General features: G+C 37.8%; 1 protein-coding gene across 1 annotated transcript; it reads right to left on the reverse strand.

Moving 5' to 3' along the window:
- Positions 1–391: 391 nt before the first annotated feature.
- Positions 392–24,095, reverse strand: ZNF569 (zinc finger protein 569). The gene is made up of 6 exons (XM_070772013.1): positions 23,569–24,095; positions 21,718–21,841; positions 18,346–18,403; positions 8,993–9,119; positions 8,591–8,686; positions 392–2,357 (listed from the first exon to the last, which is right to left on the reverse strand). The coding sequence occupies exons 2-6, from the start codon at positions 21,789–21,791 to the stop codon at positions 538–540; spliced, it is 2,175 nt and encodes a 724-aa protein (XP_070628114.1). The 5' UTR covers positions 21,792–21,841; positions 23,569–24,095; the 3' UTR covers positions 392–537.
- Between the last annotated feature and the right edge of the window lie 153 nt (positions 24,096–24,248).

Below are 24,248 nucleotides of genomic sequence, written 5' to 3' on the forward strand. Positions count from 1 at the left end.
ACTGGTTAAAAAAAACAACTTTGAGTGGAAGTACTTTAGAGATTTGTGAGAAATTTTATGTCTTTTTAGACAATGTTATTTTTCTCAAAATTTCAGGTGTTCTTTTGTGACCTTCAAAATATACTACATATATATGTCTTGTAATTCATTATCATGTTTATTCATAAATATTTTATATCAACATTTTCTAATTATTATTATTCTAGTATAAAAAGGTTAAGAGTATTTTTTTTCTGCAATGACTAGGAGCTCAAGTATCATGTTGATAACCTGATAGCAAATAACTTGTTTCAGATTTTAGTGAGAATGCTGGATAAATATCATTAGGTAAGATGTCTACTAAAGGTTTTAGATAATCAGCTTTCTCATACATTTTGTCCCCTTGGTAAGAATTGTTTCACAAATGTGTGGCTTCTTAAAAAGGCTTTCCCACATTCACAGTTTTCTGCTCTAGATCCCATTATGTAATGTGCAAGGAAATGCAAATTCCTTCTGAAGTCTTTTTCCATATTCACAAGATTCATAAAGTTCCTATTTCTAATAAGTATGAATTCTCTGGTGTCTAACAAGGTGTGACTTTTGGCTGAAGGCCTTACCACACTCATTACAATGATAAGGCTTCTCACCTGTATGTTTTCTCATATGAAGTGTAAGAGATGAGATCTGGGAAAAGGCTTTTCCACATTTACTACAGTCAAAGGGTTTCTCACCTGTATGACCTCGTATATGTATTGTAAGGGAGGAACTTTGGGAGAAGGCTTTTCCACATTTGTTACATTCATAAGGTTTCTCACCTGTATGACCTCTCATGTGTACAATAAGGGAAGTTCTTTGAGAGAAAGCTTTTCCACATTCATTACATACATAGGGTTTCTCACCTGTATGACTTCTCATATGTAAATTAAGCAGTGAGCACTGAGAGAAGGCTTTCCCACATTTATCACATTCATAAGGCTTTTCCCCTGTGTGACTTCTCAGATGAAGAGTAAGGGAAGCAATTTGAGAGAAGGCTTTACCACATTCATTACAATCATAAGGTTTCTCTCCAGTGTGAACCTTCTGATGTGTAATAAAGTTTTGCTTTTGGCTGAAGGCTTTCCCACACTCATTACATTCATAGGGTTTCTCTCCAGAATGAATTTTTTCATGAGCAATGAGATTTGATTTCTGGCTAAAGGCTTTGCCACATTCCTTACATATATAGGGTTTTTCTCCAGTGTGAATTCTCTGGTGTCTAACAAGATTTGACATCTGAATGAAAGCTTTCCCACATTCATTACATTCATAAGGTTTCTCTCTAGTATGAATCTTTTGGTGTGTAATGAAGTTCTTCTTGTGGCTGAAGGCTTTTCTACATTCCTTACATTCGTAAGGTTTCTCACCAGTATGACTTCTCATATGTACAGTAAGGGCTGAACTTTGAGAGAAAGATTTTCCACATTCATTACATTCATAGGGTTTCTCACCTGTATGAATTCTCACATGTATAATAAGCATGGAAAACTGAGAGAAGGCTTTTCCACATTTATCACATTTATAAGGTTTCTCTCCTGTATGACTTCTCATATGAAGAGCAAGAGATGCTATTCGTGGGAAGGCTTTACCACATTCATTACATGCATAAGGTTTCTCCCCAGTATGAACTTTCTGATGTGCAATGAGGCTTTGCTTCTGGCTGAATGCTTTTCCACACTCATGACATTCGTAAGGTTTCTCTCCAGTATGAATTTTTTCATGATCAATTAGATTTGATTTCTGGCTGAAGGATTTCCCACACTCCTTACATGCATAGGGTTTCTCTCCAGTATGGATTCGTTGATGTCTAATGAGATTTGACATTTTAATGAAAGCTTTCCCACATTCATTACATTCATAAGACTGCTCCCTACTGTGAATTTTATGATGTTTAATCAGTTTTTCCTTGTGACCGAAAGCTTTTCTACATTTTTTACATTCATAGGGTTTCTCTCCAGTATGAATTCTCAAGTGTCTGATGAGGTCCAAAGTTTGATCAAAACCTTTTCCACAATGATTACACTTAAAGGGGGTTACTACAAGATGGGATAAGCTATTGCCAAATGATTTCATAGGCTCCTTATATTCACAGTCTTCTCTTCCTATAAAGATTCTCTCATAATAGTTCAAATTATTATGTTCTAAACATTTTCCAAATAAGTCATATTCATAGACACTGTGACAGGAAGGAAAAAAGTCTGAGTTCAGAGGAAATGCATTTGCAAATTTCTTATGACATTCACTGACTTTTTCATCAGTCAGTGTTTTTGTGAATTTATCTTCAAGTTGTGTCAAAAGTCTGTCCTGAATTTTCAGCTGCTCATCCATCCCCCATATTTCTCCTAAAAGAAACCGCAAATAAATGTCATTTGTAAAACTTCCCAAAATTATACATAATTAAAACCAAAAAAATACATGTATGGGATTCTTATCTTATAGCCTCATTTCCTATTAAGCAAATTCTAGGTTTATATATAGCTCCTATTTCCTAAGCTTCAGTAAATCCCAGGAAAGGAAATATGAGTAGAGGCAGGTATTTATGAAATACAAATAGCTTTGATTGCTTAATGGGATCTGAAATAAAAAATATAAAACTATTGGATAAATAAGAGGGAGAATTCAGAATATACAAATGAAGAAACATCAATAGAGAAAAAGGTAAAACAGGAAGCTAAAAAACTATAAAAGTATTTTATAAGATTCTATGGAAATAAACTTTCATAAATGGCTTGATAGAAATAATTTCTGGAAAATATAAATTACCTAAACTGACTCTATAAGATGTAGAAAAAAAAGACCATTTTCCACAAATAAATTTATGAAAAGAAATCCCCCCAAACAAAACAAATAGACAAGGCCCATAGATATTTACATGGGAATTTAAACAACTATCTAAGGGACAGCTGTTAAGCATATGCTATACAAAATATTATGAAAGAAAAAAGAATTCTTTTTTGTATATGAGACAAACATAATACCAATACCAGATAAAGATGACAACCCAAAAAGCAAACTATACATCAACTTCATTTTTGAATATCAGTGCAAAAACTCTATATTCAAAATGACCTAGAAGGAAAAGAAAGTGACTCGGAAGCATATTAAATATAAGACATACATATGTTGGTTTTTTCCATGAATAGAAGTATGTTTCAATATTAGAGAAATCTATAAGTAACTAGTAGTAATAGTAAATAGGTCAAAAGTGAAAAGTCAAGTAATCATTTCCAAAGATATTAAAAACATATTAAAAATTCAACACCCATTTTTCCATAAAAATAACTTTATAAAATGGAAACATATTTAACTAGAGAAAAATCACAGTACAACTTAAACCTTGGTACCATTCCTAATGGGAAAAATCCCAAAGCAGTCACATTAAAGTCAGGAAAAAGAAAAAGATGAGTACTATAACAACTATTATTATAGTACAGGGTAGAGCATTAAATAAGAGAAAGAAATGAGGTATAAAAACTTGGAGAGGGTGACTCCTAGCAGTCCAGTGGTTGAGACTGCTCTCCCAATGAAGGGGGCATGGGTTTGATCCCTGGTTGGGGAACTAGGGACCCATGTGTTGCACAGCATGGGTCATCCTCCCACATACACACAAACAACTTAGAAAGGAAAAATTCACATTATTTGTCAATATTAAAACTCTTTCTTTGCAAAATCAAGAGTTACCTGAAAATTTATAGAAAGTTCATTAAATTCACTATAGCAAATTAATACTCAGTTTTAGTAACCTTCATATATACAAATAGCTATTTAGAAAAGATAACAAAAGACTACATTTATAATAAAAATACAAAAAAATTGGGAATATATTTAATTAGAAAGTTCCACAAATTATAAAACTTTACATGCACACACAGATTTGAACACATGAAACAGTATTATGGATTGAATTGTGTGTCCCACCTTAAAAATATGTTTAAGTCCTAATGCCCAGTACCTCAGAACATGAAGTTATTTGAAAATAAGGTCACTGCAGATGTAATTAGTTTAGATGAGGTCACACTGGAGTAGGGTAAGCCCCTAATCTGACTGGTGTTCTTAAAAGAAGATTGCCACATGAAGAGACAGAAACACAGGGAAGCACTATGTGACGTTAAAGACACAGACTGGAGTTATGCTGTCACAAGCCAAGGAATATCTGGGGATAAAAGAAGCTGAAAGATGCAAGGAATCTTCTGTAGGTTTCAGTAGGAACATGAGCCCTACTTACACCCTGATTTTGTATTTCTAGCCTCTACTTTGTTACAGCAGCCCTAGGAAACTAAGACAAAAGGCATATCACATTCTTGGAAAAGAACATTCAACAGCAGATAGTTATTCACAAGTTAACCTATCAACTTAAAGTGGTTTCAATAAAAATGCTTGAAAATACAAATAAGTAATAGCTTAAAGGAAAATGATACTACAGGTTGCCAGCATAGAGGAAGACATAGGTAAGAGAAGAAAATTTAGTTTTCAATATGTATCCTTTTGTACTTTAAAAATCTGTACTGTAAGCACATACTACATATTTTTAAAAAATTCACCTGACCACTACAGTAATTAATAAAATGAGAGCAAACAACAGGAAGGTAAAAGTAGGATAAAAGAATCAGAATATAAAAGCAGAAAAGCCTACCTAGCATGACTGAAAAGGGAGTAAGTACTGAGCAAAAGGCGGCTTTCCCAGGTGGCTGAGTGGTAAAGAATCTGCTTGCCAGTGCAAGAGACACAGGTTAGATCCCTGGGTCACGAAGATCCCCTGGAGAAGGAAATGGCAACCCACTCCAGCGTTCTTGCCTGGGAAATCCCATGGACAGGGGAGCCTGGCAGGCTATAGTACATGGGGTTGCAACAGAGTCAGACATGACTTAGTGACTAAACAACAACTGAGCAAAAGGGAAAACAAAGAATGAGAAATTAAATATGGCCTAATTGATATATGAATTTATCTCTGATCCTACCCAAAAACACATGAAAATGAGGCAAAGTATAAAAACGGTATAAACTAATGAAGACAAAGACTACTCTTCCATCCTAGAGAATATGTGAGGTTACTCTCTTGAGAAAGATAAGCAGAATAGCTCTACATCAAGGACACCAGGCAGAGGAATTCAGAGATAAGGAACTGGCTCAAACAGAATAAATGAAAATCTACATACCAAAGGGTAAGACTTCCAGTCCCTAGTGGCTGCTTAGCTCAAAAATAGGGAGGAAAAAATAATCTCCATTTTCCTCTCTGTCAGACTGAGAATAAAGGAAATGAAAGATTCTTGTGAAAGCAGGAAGTTAGAGACTTGGTAGAAAATAGTATACTGAGCTTAAGCTTTTGAGTCACCTCAGTTTAGGGAAACAGAAAAGCTCAATTAAACAAAAGAGGTCGAGGGAGAAGGCAAGATCAGGTCTTTAAGGTAGTGTCCAAGTAGAAGTGACAAATTCCAGGAGCAAGATCAAAATACCAAATGTGACAGAAAAGACTCCATGTTTTAAGATGGTAGAATGAAAAACTATCTGATCTCTTTTCCTGTATACAAACAAGAATTGAAATGTCAATGCTTCAGTGATCTTAGGTGGTGGCTATAACCCCAATTATAATGAGTTAATGTTGACAAATACAGTGAAGGGTGGAACAGGGGAAAAAGGATTCTAAGAGACGATAATTGTTCATACCGATTGTGGGCAGAGCAAACAGCTGACACTGTCAAAATGGACACCGTACCTTGAAGGGAAGAATTAATTAACCCATGTTTACAACATGGAAATTTGGGAGTGCAGACTGACTACAGGAGACTTGACATCTCTAACTATGTCAAGGAAACCAGGACTGAGCAAGGAAACACTGTGAAATACTATCTTTTTAGGAAGAGGTCTTGGGATGAGAGTATAAGATTCAGAGTTATGAGACTTGTAGCCACAGTTCCTTTTTGGATGAGAAGAAATAAAGCCTAAACATACTTATATTCACACAACCATGCAGAATAAAAGGCTTTAGTATGAAGCACAGATGTACTCCTATACATCAAGAGTTAGCAAACTTTTTCTTAAATAAGGTCAGATTGCAAATATTTTAGGCTTCATGGGTCATATGGGCTTCCCTGGTGGCTCAGATGGTAAAGAGCCTGCCTGCAGTGTGGGAGACTGGGGTTTGATCCCTGGGTCAGGAAGATCCTCTGGAGAAGGAAATGGCAACCCACTTCAGTATTCTTGCCTGGAAAATCCCACAGATGGAGGAGCCTGGAAGCCTACAGTCCATGGGTTGCAAAGAGTCAGACATGACTAAGCAACTTCACTTTCTTTCACTTTCATGAGTCATATAGTCTTTGACATGACTATTCAACCTTGCCTCTGTAATAGTAACAGTCAAGATGTAAGTGACTTGGTATGAATGTATTCCAATAAAACTTTATTTACAAAAACAAGTGGCTGGCCAACAGGTTTGTGCTCTAAATCTGAGAACTTTCTTCCTCAGAAAAGAAAGTTTGCAGTTTTGTTAGTTTAGTTTGCAGATTTGTGCTCTAGATCTGAGAACTGTTTTTCCTTCCCTAACATTATACTTCTTTAAAAATCAGGTTAAGAAGGAACTATCCTCACTCAAAAATGAGAAGGTATTTAAATCATATCTCTTAAAAAATGTAAGAGAAAAGAAAAAAACATGATATAAAGAAAGCAGACAAAATTCAAGCTAAAGAAAATTATGACATACAGAATGAAATCTTGACTGAATATTGCCATGAATGATAAAACTTAGTGAAAATACCAGGTATAAATCAAGAGCTAGAAATATAGAAAGATATTTATAGAAATACAAATGCATGAGGAAGAAACAATGAGAAAACAAAAAGGGCTAAAACAAGATTAACCAGCAGAACCAAGAAATAAAGAGAAAAATAAAATCACCCAAAACAAAAAACACCATGCAAGTCGGGGGAATAAAAGAGACAGACTACATATGGATTTTTAACATTGAAATTACAATAGGGTAACCTCATTTGCAAAAGTAGACAGTGGATAAAGCTGAAATTTTGAAGCACTACTGGGCTTATAGGAAGTAGCCTAAATCTCCAAGAACACTGCAGTATTCTCCAACAACCTGAGCACTATACACACACAAAAAGTGAACAAAACAAAATCAAGTATTAGCCAAGACCATGACTAAGAGAGCAGAACTGAAAGCAGCCTGAAGATGGATCTGACTTGAATACCTATGCAAAGCCTTATTAAGTAAAATATAAGGCTCTTGGGCTATCAATAAAGAAGAAAAGTTCAATTGAGGTTCCTACCAAAAGCCTACCTTCAAAGAACTGATCCTTACCTGGAAACGCCTCTTGGTGCCCACCAGAAACACATGTAAATCATCTTCAGAAGAAAGCAACTCAATTTAGGACAAGAAGATTATCATAAATTAAGATTTTAAAAAACTCAAATTGCAATCAGCTATCATCGAGCACATGAAGAACCAAAACACACTGAGTCGTCAAAAATAGGACATTTAAACCTGAAGACAATACAAAAGAGCTATGTACAGTATTTTTAAAGAAGCAAAAATTAAAACACAAATCTGAAGAAGCCACAGAAATTATTAGGAAGAATCAGAAAGATGTGAGAATTTTTTGCAAAAACAAAAGGAATTTCTAAAAATACAAAATACTTATACTAAAAGTTTTTTTCAAAGGTGGATGAGTTAAGCTTCTCTGGTGGCTCAGTAGTAAAGAATCCACCTGCCAGTGTGGGAGACATGCATTCAATCCCTGGTCCAGGAAGATCTCACATGCTGCAGAGCAAATAAAGCTATGTGGCACAATACTAATAAGCCCAAGCTCTAGAGCCCCAGAGCCACTACTGAGCCCACGTGCCTCAACTACTTAAGAATGTGCACTTAGAACCTGTTCTCTGCAACAAGAGAAGCCACTGCAATAAGAAACCTGTGCACCACAACTAGAGTAGCCCCTGCTCGCTGCAAATAGAGAAAGCCCATGTGTAACAACAAAGAACCAGCAAAGCCAAAAATAAATAATTTTTTCAAAAGGTGGATGAGTTTAAAATAAACACAATTGAAGAGAGAATTAGTAAATTGGAAGATATATTTAAAGTAATTACTAAGAAGACAGCAGAGAGCTACAAAGGAAGAAAACAGGAGATTTAAAAATATGGAGGAAAAAATAAAAAGGTCTAGGATCTATCTGAGTTTCAGTGGTAGAGTGTTAAGACAATGAATGAGAGCTAATATTTGATGATGCTGAGAATGCTGTAGAATTAACGGAAGATATAAATAACACAATGAGTAATTTTATACAGATTGTGAAGAATGTGAAGGAAAGTTTCTAAATCTTATGAAACCAGTGTACCACTGACTTCAAAGCTTGACAAAGTTAGGATATTTAAATTCACAACAAAAATGTGAATTTTCAAAAAAAGTTTCAAAAATGACATCTTACATATATAAAAAATTCACACCGTCCGTATGGAATTCTATGGCCTAAAAAAATATACCTTTGGAATATTTCAGAGGGATCAAGAACTTACATATTAGCTGTTAAAGGGCCTTGGCCCTTCCTCACCTCTATGGTTCCCTTTCACTAACCTGGACAATGTTTCTTTAACACTTCTTCCTCAATGACCCATGGTTCTTCTTCTTGCTCCAACTTGAAAATCACATCAGGTTTGGTGAATGGACATCCTGTGAAAGGGAAAGGATGTAAGATTTGGGCATAAATAGTAGGAAAAAAGAATCATTCAAGAATTGAGGCTAGCCCAAGGCCTTCTGAAAGATAAGAAAAGCATTGTTTCTAGGGATGCTGCCCCCTGAAACATAACCATAGATGACATTTTGCTTTGAAAGCTGCAGCATGCATGTGCATGTGAACAAAGGCATCTAAAGACCAAACTCAGTCTAATAATTGAAGGTTGGACCCATTTCAGAAACACTGGGGGAAAAAGGGAACTTTACTCCCAGAATTTGAGTTATATAGGAAACTACCCTTACCCACTGTGATTAAGTTGTTATAGTTTTCTAGCATCACATTCCGGTACAGGTTCCTTTGAGCTGGATCCAATTGCTTCCACTCTTCCTGAGTGAAGTCAATAGCCACATCTTTGAATGTCACCGTGTCCTGTAACAACATACTCCCACTCAATCTGAAGTCATCCACCTTATATGTTGTGGACAAAGCATATTGAAACTTGTTCAGGTAATACACAAAGGTAAGAGACTATAAAATAAATTTTATGTTTTTGTTACTGTCTGAAAGAAAAAAATCATTTTAGCAATATCCTGTCAGTTTGTGTTCATTCATTGATTTAGCAAGCACATATCTTTAATAACTACTGTGGGTTAAAGAGATCTTGGGTACCGATTTATACTGACTGTAAAAACTGGGGGGATATAAAACTTCACTCGAAGTTAACTGGTTTGGGAACTCATTAGATCCCTGTGATTCACTAACACATGAAAATATGATTTGGATAGAAGCAGAAAAGGGGAGAGAATGGTATACAAACTTTGAAACATAGTAGGACATCCAACTGGAGATATTTTGATTTAGCAGTTGCACATATTGTTCATTAGGCCAGAAAAAATCTAAATTGAAAATGAAGATTTATTGTTCATAAGCCTATGATATGTGTCTGCAGCCATGAAAACTGCAGAGTTCACATATACTGAAAAAAGAGTGCCACAAACAGAATCCTACAAATATGAAAAGATACAGAGAAAAAGATTTGTTAATGAAGTTTTTTTAAATGGATTTAAATTTTAGAATTTTAAAATTCTAAATCTGAATTACAACCAAAACTATGAAAAAATAGTACAAAGAAAGATTTAAAGTGTCAGAAACGAGGAATGGTGACAAATTTCTTCAAAGCAGTGTGCTTTAGACATAGAAATCAAATGCACTTTTTCTAGTTAAAAACCAAAATATCCCAAAAATATAAACATAAGACAAAGAGCACTGGAATAAAGGGAGCTGTCCATATTTCCTATACTTTCAGGAATTTCTGTGACAGATGGGGTAAGATGAAATCACCAGGAGCAAACTCACAAAAAATGTTTCTGATTATTAATTTCTAGGTCCTAAAAGGACCCTATGAACATGAACATTCACTAGGGTTCAGAGTATGCTGTGAGAATAATGGAAACTCCTCTTTTGGAGCCCTTCCTACTGAAGAGCAAGGACTTGTAAATAATCAGGCTTAAGAAACCAAAGGCAATCATGGCTAAATAAGACATCCCTCATTCAGTCCCCACTGCAAAAATAATAATTTGACATCCATCCATGGACAAAAGTGCCCTTATGGGAACTGCGGGATCCAGCACCATATGCAAGGTACTCAGAAGGAGTCTTGCCTACCCAAATGTTGAAAAATAAGCATAAAGACCACAGTTCTTGCTGTAGACCCCTGAGAGGCATGTGAACTGACTCTAGCCTCTTTTGGCCACTGTTCAGGAGCCCCCAGAAAATGACTGTCTGAGACAAGCACCCAACAAAAGATAGCCTTTGTGAAAGTGCAGGTCTCTAGCAAAGATTTCCAGTGCACCAATGGAGCAAAATAAACAAGTTTGGACTCATCATAAAGGGTAAGAGGAACAGTTTGACTTTCACCTACCTCACTCCTCCATCAAGGCAACATAGCTTAGGGCCAAGAGAAATCCTGGCCCATGATTTCACTCGCGAAGGAAAGTAAAAATGTGTGAGTACCCTGTTTTCTCAGCTATATGATATGGTGCCAAAGAGGCTCATTTTTCTCTCATCATATCCAGCATACTGAATTTTGAGCTTCATGACTGAAAAGTCTGAGAGAGCAGCAGATAACATTCTCAGAGGACATTACAGAGAAGCAGATTGTACTAACTGTGCTAAGGACACCATCAAGAAGAAAAAGAGGAGTCTAATAAATAAAATGAAAGAGGGGGCATGTGATATCTGAAAGATACCACAGATACAATGACCATGAGAGACTATTATGAACAGTTATATGGTAACAAAGTGGATAACCTAGAACAAATGGGTAAATTCCTAGAAACATACAACCTACCAAGATTGAACCATGAAATAGATCAGAACAGATATAATGAGTAAGGAGCTGAATCAGTAATTAAAATCTTCCAGTAAAGAAAATCCTCCTCTCCCTCCAAAAAAGAAAAACCAAAAACTACATGGCTTCCCTGATGAGTTTTACCAATCATTTACAGATGAATAGATACCAATCTTTCTCAAACTTTCACACAAAAAAATAAGTTGAACTGAAGGGAACACTCTCAAGCTCATTTTACAAGACCAACATTACCCTGATACTAAAGGGAGATAGGACACTGCAAAGAAAACTATAGGCCAGTGTCTCTAATGAATGTAGATGCAGAAATTTTCAACAAAATATAGGCAAACTAAATTCAACAGCATGTTAAAACACCATGATCAAGAAGGATTTAATCCTGGGATGCAAAGATAGTTCAACACATGCAAATCTATACATGTGACATATTAATAGAAAGACAGAAATTATTATGTCTGATCATTTCAAGAGAGGCAGAAAAAGCACTTGACAAAATACAATATCCTTTTGTGATAAAAACTCTCAACAAATTGAGTATAGAAGGAATGTAGCTCAACATAAGTCAGGCAATATATGATAAGCCAATAACTAACATCATACCCAATGGTAAAAGGTTGAAAACTTTTCCTTTAAGACCAGAACAAGACCAAGGTACTCTCATCAATCCTATTCAGTATAGTATGAGTAATCCTAACCAGAGCAGTCAGGGAAGGAAAAAAAAGGAGAAAAGTCTTTTTAAGATGATATGATCTTATATACAGAAAATCCTAAAATCACCAGCAAAAAACTGTTAGAACAAATCAAAAAATTCAGTAAAGTTTCAGGATACAAAATCAATAGACAGAAATCAGCTCTGTTTGTATACACTAACAACAAAATATCTGAATAAGAAATAAAAACAATCCCATTCACAATAGTGAAGAGGAGACATAAGAGATGCAAGTTCGATCCCTGGGTCAGGAAGATCCCCTGGAGGAGGAAATGCCAACCCACTCCAGTATTCTTGCCTGGAGAATCCCATGGACAGAGGAGCCTGATAGGCTACAGTCCATGCGGTCGGAAAGAGTCAAACATGACTTGACACGCACACATGCACGCATTCACAAAAGTATCAGAAACAACAAAAATACTTAGCAATACATTTAACCAAGGAGATGAAAGAAACTGAAGAGAATACAAATAAGTGAAAAGATAGTCCATGTTCGTGGATCAAAAGAATTAATATTGTTGGGGCTCCCCCTGGTGGCTCCGCCGTTAAGACTCCGCCTGCCAATACAGGAGACATGGGTTTCGTCCGTGATCCAGGAAGACCCACATGCCGTGCCTCACAGTAACTAAACCCATGTGCCACAACTATTAAGCCTGCACACTCTAGAGCCTGTGCTCTGCAACAAGAGAAACCACCGCAATGAGAAGCCCACACACTGCAACTAGAGAGTAGCCACCACTTGTCATAACTAGAGAAAAGTTCATGCAGCAATGAAGACCCAGCATAGCCAAAAATTAATTTCAGAAATTATTAAAAAAAATAAAAGAACAAATACTTACTACCTCACCTGCCTCCTGAGAAAACTGTATGCAATAGTTAGAATCGGACATGGAACAATGAACTGGTTCAAAATTGGGGAAGGAGTATGTCAAAGCTGTATATTGTCACCCTGCTTATTTAACTTATATGAAGAGTACCATGTGAAATGCTGGAGTGGATGAAGCTCAAGCTGGAATCAAGATTGCTGGGAGAAATATCAATAACCTCAGATATGCGAATAACACCACCTTTATGGTAGAAAGTGAAGAGGCACTAAAGAGCCTCTTGATGAAAGTGAAAGAGGAGAGTGAAAAAGCTGGCTTAAAACTCAACATTCATAAAATGAAGCTCATGGCATCTGATCCCATCACTACATGCCAAATAGTGGAAACAGTGACAGACTTTATTTTCTTGGGCTCCAAAATCATTGCAGACAGTAACTGCAGCCATGAAATTAAAAGACACTTGCTACTTGGAAGAAAAGCTATTGACTAGCATAGAGAGTGTATTAAAAAGCAGAGACCAAAAAGCAGATGAACGCATACAGAAGAGGTAATACATACATATACAATGGAATATTACTCTGCCACGAGAAAGATGGGATCCTGCAATTGGCAACCCCATGGATGGGCATGTCAGATGAAGAAAGAAAACACTATGATATCCCTTATAGAAACAGTGGAAACAGTGTCAGACTTTATTTTGGGGGGCTCCAAAATCACTGCAGATGGTGACTGCAGCCATGAAATTAAAAGACGCTTACTCCTTGGAAGGAAAGTTATGACCAACCTAGATAGCACATTCAAAAGCAGAGACATTACTTTGCCAACAAAGGTCCGTCTAGTCAAGGCTATGGTTTTTCCTGTGGTCATGTATGGATGTGAGAGTTGGACTGTGAAGAAGGCTGAGCGCCGAAGAATTGATGCTTTTGAACTGTGGTGTTGGAGAAGACTCTTGAGAGTCCCTTGGACTGCAAGGAGATCCAACCAGTCCATTCTGAAGGAGATCAGCCCTGGGATTTCTTTGGAAGGAATGATGCTAAAGCTGAAACTCTAGTACTTTGGCCACCTCATACGAAGAGTTGACTCATTGGAAAAGACTCTGATGCTGGGAGGGATTTGGGGCAGGAGGAGAAGGGGACGACAGAGGATGAGATGGCTGGATGGCATCACCGACTCGATGGACGTGAGTCTGAGTGAACTCTGGGAGTTGGTGATGGACAGGGAGGCCAGGCATGCTGCGATTCATGGGGTCGCAAAGAGTTGGACGCGACTGAGCGACTGAACTGAACTGAGCAGAATTCCTACAAAGACAAAATTCTGCCCTGTTTAAGCAATTGTTATGTAAGATTTCTGTCAGAGACAGTCAATAACACTAGGTAAATCTATTAAGACAGATAAATGCTCATGCCAGAAAGAGAACTTTTCAAAGTGCTATTTTTCTGGCAGCCATGAAAATATGCTCCTAGATCCCCTTCAGGAGAACCAGCTATGAGAAGCATCATCGATGAACAATCTCCAGCTTCTCTATCTTTAGTTCTACTACTGCATTCATGCTGAGACCATCCTATTTTCAAGCCACTACTGGCTATTTTTCCAGCTTAAGATTAAGTATGGTTAGGGTATTAGGGCCTGAACCATGATCTTAAATTCTGTCTTTCTTGATCCTAAGTTCCTTATGCTACTTTTAAAACTTCCATGTGGAAATGTTTTCTTTCTGAAGTTTTATCATTAACTTCCTATGTAATTGCATTGTGGAAAACATAGTTTGTACTTTGAAATTTATTGAATTTGGGCCTAATATATGGTCAGTCTTTTAGTTTTTCCATATCTAAAAAGGGGATATTAATTGCTTCCAGGCTATAAGCTATGACAATCAATTAGCTCTATCAAATTATTATTGGTAGTTATGTTCATTTTGTTGTCTGTGTCTACCATGAGCTAAGACAGATCAATAAAAGTTTCCTACTGATATGTTTCTTATTTTTCACAGTATTCCTTATAATAAATTTTCTGCAGTTTGATGCAGAAGTAGTCCTAACCATTTTATCTTTATTATCTAATGCACTAATTGGCATTTTAAAGTAACATTCTTTTTGTTTCTTTAAAGCTTACTGTCTTGGATGAATGGATGGAAGATATGGTACACAGTCAATGGAATACTACTCATCCATAAAAAAGAATAAAATAATGCCACTTGCACCACCATGGATGCAACGAGAGATTATCATACTAAGTCAGAAAGAGAAAGGCAAATACCATATGATGTCACTTAGACATGGAATCTAAAATATGGCACAAATGAATTTATCTATAAAACAGAAACAGACACATGATAGAGAACAGAGCTGTGGTTGTCAACGGGTAGCAGGGAAGGAAGAGGGATGGACAAAGAGTTTGGGGATAGCAGATGCAAACTATTACACTTAGAATGGATAAACAGCAAGATCCTACTATATTCAGCACAGGAAACTATATCCAATCTCCTGCGATAAACCATAATGGAAAAGAATATTTAAAAAATAATGTATATGAAGAAACAAATGGCAACCCAATCCAGTACTCTTGTCTGGAAAATTCTGTGGACAGAGGAGTCTGGAGGGCTATAATGTCGATGGGGTCGCAGACTCAGACACAACTGAGCATGCACACACAGTGTCTCATGTATGGAGTTTTCATCCAAAGAAAATGATGAGATTCTTTCATGAATACTGGATTTTATGACTGTAAAAATAATCTTTTCTAACAGAAAATTTTGCTTTTCTCATTATCATGTTTATTTACTACTTAGAATCCAGTTAGTAGTTTGCCATCAGTAGTTCACTATTTCAGGTAACATATACCTATTCCGTATTAGGTTTGTGAGGAGTAATATAATACTCAGCAGTTTTTGCCATTAACTTTCTTACCTTTCTTAATAACAACACCAACCCTTTTTCCAAAAATGGAACTGTAGCATATATTTTGATTCATAACTCTTCTATAACACCTAGGTACAATGTATCAACAAGTTCATTTGATTCAGTCTCTGCAATACCACTGAAATCTCAGCTCTTCTATTTCTTCTATGTGTTAAAGTAGTAGAACCAGAGAATTAAACAATTGAACCTGTTTTGTTTTTGTTTTTTGATAGCTCAGAGACTATTTGAGGGTCTCATAGTAGTTGAGGTTTTCATTATGAGTATTAACTGCCACTAAAGAGAATGAGAAAATAATTCATATTTGAGCCCTAGAGTTATAGTTTTTTATTCAGCAAGTTACGGAGTTACTAGATATGCCCAGCACTGGTTTAGAGTCCAAGGATATAGCTGGAAGATAGACATAAGTTCTTGTCCTCCTGGAAATTACATACTAGTTGAGGGAAATAAATGAAAACATAAACAAATAGGAAAGAGAGACTCTTTTGAAGACTATATAAGGTAATCCATGTAAAACTTTGATTAACAATAGATATTATTTACAGTTTTTACTGGGCATTTGTTCTTTTTTATTTTTTCAATTGTGGATTTATTTTCATGTATTATATGCAGTTTTCTATTCGATTTTAATTTAGTTTGTAAATATTTAAATACCAGATTTGGTCTGCCATATGTATTACTAAAATTATTGTTAGGTTTTTCAAATTTACTTTATTTATGGTGATTGTATCAACAGGAGAATGTAATTTTTATGTACTCAAACTTAGTTGAGCTTCTGTTTTACTACCTATGAATTTGATATTATACCAAAAAACAAGCTAGTGACCATAGAAAATACACTCAAGATGTTGTTGTCTTGGAATAACTGAGAACTCTCATACACTGTTAAGAGTATAATTTTGGACAACCACTTTGGAAAACTGTTTGGCAGTATTAATAAAAGGTAATCTTACACATAACTTATGACTCAGCAATTCTGCTTTGGTAGAAAAAGATATGCACATATGTGCAACAAAAATCTAATAGAAAGTTCACAGGAACAATATTTTAATTATTCCCAAATAAAAATTACCTAAATGCCAATCAATGATAGAATGGATATATAAAAGTATGGTTTATTCATATAATTGAATAATATACAGTAATAAAGTTGAGTGAACTACAGCTTACATGCAGCAATTCAACATAAATCTGACAAAATATTAAACGAAGCCAGACGCCAAGTACATAGGTTACATAAAGTTTAAAAATATGCAGAAAGAGTCTATAGTGATATACACTAAACAGTGGTTACCCCTGGAGTAGGGGTAATAACTTGGAAAGGTACAGAAGGAGTCCAATGGGTGTTAGGGTAATATTCTATTTCTTTATCCAGTGCTTAATGCTGGCTACGAACGTGTGTTCACTTTGAAAATTAACTGAGGGAAAAACTAGACATACAGAGAAGCTATGAGATAGGGGCACCAGGTCAAAGAAAGGTATGTTTCAGTAAAGCAAATCTTTGAGCTGAGAGTGAAAAGGCAGTAAATTGAAATATGTTTAGTAGCTAAGAGTACAGGATAAAATCTGAAAGAGAAAGATTCCAAAGGAACTTTGAAGAAAAAGGATGAAGTTCTGAGGAAATGTCCTTGAAGAGGAAACAGACATTACTTACTCTAAGAGTAAAATGAAGAAATAAGGAACCATGGATTCATTACAACCACATTCACAAAAACCAAGTATACCAAGCACTGTTCTAGGGGCTGTAGATACAGCAGTAAACCAAATAAAACTTTTACTCTGTTCACATTCTAGTAGACTGAAAGTAAAAGAATTTACCATAAATGATTACTTTAGATTGTGGCCAAATCACAGCAAACATACATGGAAAAAATAATTATATAGGGTCATTTGAAAGGCACATCCCATCTATTTCTTCAGATAGTCTGCTTTTTATTTTTAAATGAGGTATGACATACATAGAATAATGTGGTAAAATGCACTAATCTTAAATGCACAAACTGAGACATTCTTATATATTTACATATTTGTGTACCCATCACTCAATCAAAATATAGAACATTTTCAGCATACTACAAGATTCCCTCATATCCCGTCCCAGTAAATACCTGCTCAGTAACCACTATTCTCTAACACTGATACTAGTTTTCTCAGTTTTCAAACTTCATATAAATGGTACCACATGTTTCTGAGATTATCCATATTTTAAGTTGCAGTACTCTGTGTGTTTTGGTTTTGTGTGTGTGTGTGTACACTATCCCACTGCATGAAATACTATCTCTTTTTCTGTTGATGTTGATTTGTGTTATTTCCAATGCTGGGATATTTTAACATATATTCTTTGCTTTATCCCTGATCAAAACAGACCACCTCCCTGGTGGTAGTGGTTAGGATTCAGCACTTTCACTGCTGTGGCCTGGGTTCAATCCCTGGTCAGGGAACTGAGATCCTGCAAGCCATGCAGCACAGCCAAGATTTTTTTTTAAATTATAAAGAAAACCCCGGACTATCAGAAAAGCTGTTTTACCAACTACAGAAAGTCTCCCTATATATGTTATAATATATTCATTGACCTAGGTGCCAATGAAAAACTTACTTAAATATATAATAAATTTCTGCTCTTGTTTACCTATAGTAATGAAATTCAAAACTGAAGCCCAACTTTAATCTCTCTAAATGAATACATTTCTGCATAATCATATTTTAACTTTCCTGGTCTTAATCTTCCAACTCTGTTTCCTCTGAAAATATGTTTTATCTATATAGGATTTTCCAGTTTAGTGTATGGATTACTACAATTCCCTTAAACTACTCTGGAACAAATATGCTATTTAAAATTTACCTGGAATTCATTCATTTCCTCTTCTTTCTGGGAATGGACTGAGCCTGAGAAGGCAGAGCTGAAAAAGAGAATAAAAGAGAATAAAAACCTTAGACAAGGTTTGCTTTGTGGTTTGAGAAACCAGTACCCACAAGGTAGATTAAAGGTCACTCTGTAGCAAAATGATACTTGGAGCCATCAGAAAGGCCAAGAATATACATTCCCCAAAGATGCTGATAGCTATAAAGATGACTACTACATCATGGAGAGCTTAAGCACATTCGGTGAACAAGAATAGGAGTGCATATGTAGGAGATGCCCCATGAACTTATCAATAGCTCTGTATCAGAGAAGGGCTTCCCAGGTGCACTAGTAGTGAAGAACCTGCCTGCCAATCCCAGAGATGTAAGAGACTCAGGTTCAATCCCTGGATCAGGATAGTACCCTGGAGGAGGGCATGGCAACGTACTCCAGTGTTCTTGCCTGGAGAATCTCATGGACAGAGGAGGCTGGTGGCCTATGGTCCATAGGGTCGCAAAGAGTTGGACATGACTGAGCAACTTAGCAAGCATGCATGCATAGACACACAAGCATACTTTACATCAGCTACTACAATTATTGACTTAAATATTTACACAGAAAACAACAAATTCTTATAAATGCTAACTGTGTCTTAAACTAATCAGAATTGATGACAGACATTTTTTCCTTAGGAAAATATTCCAGCTAGTAAATAAAGAATGACAGGATTTGAATATCACCATTTTGTAATCCCTACTGAAATATAGCTAACAATATTCCACATTTTCTAAAACAAATAGGTGATAAAAAGAAGGATTGTCCTATTTTGAACATTTGGCAACTAAAGGGAAAAATATCCTTGTCTTTCCACCTTACTTCCTCTTGCATTTCAACTCAACCACTTTTCACCACCATCAGGAGCTTCCATTCCTTCATTCTATAGTTTTTCATTTTCCCTCACCCTCTTCCCACCACTTTTCTACTTACCTGGCCTTGAAGCCACGGTCAATTAGTATAATTAATTCTTGCTAACTTAGACTCCCTTGCCCCTTTCTCTCACATCATTCTTTCTTATTTCATGAAACCAACAACTTTGGTTAAATTTTACTCTCCCCTCCCCTATCTATGGCGACAACCATGCATATGAACAGTACAGGAGGGGAAAAACCAAACAACCACGTGGAATAGGCTCAATTTAAATTCATGAAAACTAACAGCAAGTGGGTATTCAATGCTGCCTGGAGATCATATTATATTTCTCTATTCTTTGTCCCACTCTCCTAAGTGATTATTTTATTCTTTTCCTTTATCCTCAGACCCTAACGTTTGTTCTTCCATTTAAGGAGGTGTCTATAGCATTTCTCCCCTTTCCTCCTTTATCAAGTTTCTCTCTCTGTTGAATCACTTCACTCAGTATATGAACAGGGTTATTATTTACCTCTTAACTCCACCTACCACTTCATTTCACTCCTTCCATTAAGAGAAAAAACTTAAAGTGTTGTTTATACTTGTTATCACCAATTTATCTTGTCCAGTTTTCTCTATAGGTCCTTATTCTACTGAAACTGCTTTGCAGGGTGACCAACAATTTTCATGTTGCTAAATTCAACATTACTGTCTCAGTCCTCTTTTGCTTGGGCTATCAGCAGCATCTGACACAATTTTCATTAAAACACATTCTTCCCTCGGTTTCCAGGATATCACGAGTCTCTCAATCATTCTAGCTGGTCCCTTTCAGTCTCTTTTGCTGATTCCTCCTCATTTCCCAGACTTTGTCATGTTGAAGTGACCCAAAGATTAGTCCTTTACCTCTATCATTTTCCATCTACCCTACAACGTGATCTCATCCAGTCTGGTTGTAAATATCACCTAAAAGGGGTTCCCAGGTGGTGTAGTGCCTGGGAATCTGCCTGCCAATGCAAGAGCAGCAGGAGTTCAATTCCTGGGTCAGGAATAGCCTCAAAAGTAGGAAACTGCAACCCACTCCAGCATTCTTGCCTGGAAAATTCCATGGACAAAGGAGCCTGGCGGGTTATAGTCCACGGGGTCACAAAGAGTTGGAGATGACTGAGCACACATGCATGCACGTGTGCATCATCTACATGCTAATAACTGCCAAGTGTATGTCTCCAATCTGAGACCTTTCTTTAGAACTGTAGACTTGTATATCCCACTGCCAACTTAATATTTCCACCTAAATACCCAATGGGCACCTCATACTTCACATATAATATTCCAAACTGAAATCTCACTATTTCCCTATGTCCCAGGTTTTTCCTACCCTCTTTCCCTTCTCAAGTAATAACTCCAATCTTCAAGTTGCTCATATTAAAAAATACTGTGTCATCCTGTCGTACTTATACATCACATCGGTTCTATCAGCAAATTGCCATACATGACTACTTCTCACCATTTTTACTACTCTCGTCCAGGTCACCAACATCTTTTCCCTTGATTAATGCAGTAGTTTCCTAATTAGTCTTTCCACTTCTTCCCTTGTCCTTGTCTTCTTCCCCTAATCCTCTCATCAGACCAACCAAAGCAATCCTCTTAAATCATAAGCAGATAAAATCACATGTTCAAAACTCTCCCACAGCTTCCCACCTCATTCTGAGTAAAAGTCAAGATCATTCACATGGCCCTCAAGGACCAAACTGATCTGGCCTCCGGCCCTTCAATTACTTTTCTTCTCTCATCTCTCACTGTTGCTACTGCTGCTGCTGCTAAGTTGCATCAGTCGTGTCCAACTCTGTGCGACCCCATAGACGGCAGCCCACCAGGCTCCCCCGTCCCTGGGATTCTCCAGGCAAGAACACTGGAGTGGGTTGCCATTTCCTTCTCCACTACTCTCCCTTTTATCTGCTCTATTTCAGCCACCCTAGCCTCTTGGTACAGAGAAGGCAATGGCAACCCACTCCAGTACTCTTGCCTGGCAAATCCAATGGACAGAGGAGCCTGGTAGGCTGCAGTCCATGGGATCGCTAGGAGTTGGACACGACTGAGCAACTTCACTTTCATGCACTGGAGAAGGAAATGGCAACCCACTCCAGTGTTCTTGCCTGGAGAATCCCAGGGACAGGGGAGCCTAGTGGGCTGCCTCTTGGTAACAGGCATATTTCCACCTGGGCTTTTCTAACTGGTGTTCCCTCTTCCCTTAATTATACGCATGTGCTGTGCATAATTAGCTCCTAATTTCCTTCATATCCTTATTATTACATTTTCAGGATGCATTTCTAGCTACCCCATCTAAAAGTCCTATCCCTGATTCTATATATTCTCCTTCTTTACTTCTTAGAATTTTTCACTATGTAATGTATGTTATATTAAATTTACTTACCCCCCTTATTATCTGACCCACAACAATTTAAGTACCATGATAGCAGAGTCTGTCTACTTTGTTCAATGCTATATCCCAAGCATCTTTTAACTCCTGTCACATGCAGCATTCAATAAATGGTGAGTAGATGAATGAATAAATCCATAATACCTGAAGAACCTGGAAAAGAAATTTGAAAATAGAACACTGCTTTAGAAAAATAACTTACAAAACACATAATTCACAAAAAATTATTTTTAAAATGGTTGACTTCAATAGTAATCAAATAACTGCAAATTAAAGGAAATATTTTACATTTATGAGGTTAACAAAGGTTACTAATATTAATGACAACCATTGTTATCAAGGGTGTATAAATATAGGCAATCTAATACTATGCCAATAATACTGTAGATTAGATGGAACTTCACCAGAGAATAATTGGATAGAATTAGGGAGTCTTTCGGAGAAGGCAATGGCACCCCACTCCAGTACTCTTGCCTGGAAAATCCCATGGACGGAGGAGCCTGGTAGGCTGCAGTCCATAGGGTCGCTAGGAGTCGGACACAACTGAGCGACTTCACTTTCACTTTTCACTTTCATGCATTGGAGAAGGAAATGGCAACCCACTCCAGTGTTCTTGCCTGGAGAATCCCAGGGACAGGGGAGCCTGGTGGGCTGCCCGTCTGTGGGGTCGCACAGAGTCGGACACGACTGATGCGACGCAGCAGCAGCAGGGAGTCTTTGCATTTCCCAGGTGTCACTAGTGGTAAAGAATCCACCAGCCAATGCAGGTAGAGCTAAGAGACACAGGTTCGATCTCCAGGTTGGGAATACCCACTGGAGGAGGGCATGGTAACCCACTCCAGTATTCTTGCCTGGAGAATCCATGGAGAGAAGAGCCTGGCAGGCTGCAGTCCAAAGGATTGCACAGAGTCAGGAAATGACTGAAGCGACTTAGCACAAACGCAGGTAGTCTTTAATAAGCACATACACTTCAACTGATCAGTTCCACTTCTAAGAGCCTGCCCCCTGTCCCCCGAAAATTAATAAAGTGCATCATAACATGTGCCAAACAGTTGCTAATAAACACGTTCTTTACAATGGCAAGAAGTTGAAAAGAACCAAATTACCCATCAACAAGAGTAAATGCATTAACATGTATACCTTAAAAAACCTGTTAAATGATCACATAGATGTGTAATTGTTTAAATGAAAAAATATTAATTGCACATTGTTAAATGCCATACATAGACTACACAATTGTATGTACAGTGTGATTCCAACTTTCAAGCTACTGATCATATATATATATAATATATTCACGGGGAATGAAAAGATGGGAAATAAAATTTGATAGTGGCTGGCAGAAGTATGAATGATTCTTGTTTTCTTGGAGCTTTTCTTTATTTTGTGAATTGGGGCTGGGAGTGGGGGGCAAGGAGCATGAAATTACTAAGCACACAAAATATGGCGAATACGCGAAAATACAATTTGAAACAAATACTAAAACAACGTGTTGGGGCTACTGATGTCTAATAGAAAAACATATTTACGATGACCAGAACCAAAGAAACGAAGCACTGGTACAGTCTCACAAATCACACACAGGCTTCGTAGTTTGAAGCCACATTCATATGGAAATAGAAAAGGAAAAAACACATCCACAAAATCTGCCTACACACACGACTCCAGGGCCATATGAGTCACGGACAAATGTCTGGAAAATAAAGTCCTATCGAGTCACACGCTCAGTTTTTCACCCTCCACTCCCACGGCCTCAGGGAACCCGCCGCCCCTGCCCGGCGTCCTCCCATACAACACAGGCACCCAGTGGGCCGCAGGCCCCTGAACCATCCAGCACAAAGAGTCCCGAATTCTGAGCTCGCGGCTTCCCGAAGACTCACCGGCAAGCCCGCAGACACAGGCCACAGTTCCACACCTCAACACCGCCCGAGTGGCACAGCCGGTGCGGCCCGAGGGAGGGGTGCCACTCAGGTCAGCGCCGACTGTGGCGGTAGGCAGCACCAGCCCAGGTCCGTTAGATGCAGCTAACTCTTCCCAGAGGCCCCCGCGGCTCGCGGAGGAGGGACTGGCCCTCCCGCTGTCGGGGTAACCGGAATGACCCACCGCACCGTGGAGGGGCTCTCAGATCGGCCGAGGGACCTCAGCTGAGTTTTGCAGAAGCTGCCTCCCATGAGTCTGGCACTCGGAGCCTGGGAGTGCTACTTGGTGCTAAGGAGAATCTGAAAAGGTCCGCGGTTTTGCTGCCCAGAACTACATTTCCCAGAGGCCTCCTCGGTCCAAATCTATTTTCCGCAAAAAGTCTCTTGCTCCGTGCAGTTGGTGTATCTTCGGGTTCTCGGCGTTATTGTATCTGGTCCGTGAAGGAAGCACCACTGAGTCGGTTTAGTTCCGTTTGATCCCGGCCCCACCTGGGACTGGACTTCAGTGGGGTCAAGGTGGGAAAAGATCTGGGCACTGTGACGAGGAGATGGGCCAGCCTGAGCCTCAAGCTCCGGGCGGCAGTCAGAGAAGGAGGAGTGCCCTTGGGTGATCGAGTGTGAAAGATTTCTGCGGTGGGATT

Source organism: Bos indicus, chromosome 18 (genome assembly GCF_029378745.1).
Source record: "Bos indicus isolate NIAB-ARS_2022 breed Sahiwal x Tharparkar chromosome 18, NIAB-ARS_B.indTharparkar_mat_pri_1.0, whole genome shotgun sequence".
NCBI classification, from domain to species: domain Eukaryota; kingdom Metazoa; phylum Chordata; class Mammalia; order Artiodactyla; family Bovidae; genus Bos; species Bos indicus.

Coding starts and splice junctions, on each gene's coding strand:
- ZNF569 (XM_070772013.1), bottom strand. CDS start 21,791: ATGCTGCATGTGACAGGAGTTAAAAGATGCTTGGGATATAGCATTGAA. Junction 9,120..18,345: donor AGGAAATGAATGAATTCCAG/GTAAATTTTAAA, acceptor ATGTTGTTACAG/GACACGGTGACATTCAAAGA. Junction 8,687..8,992: donor TAACAACTTAATCACAGTGG/GTAAGGGTAGTT, acceptor TCCCTTTCACAG/GATGTCCATTCACCAAACCT.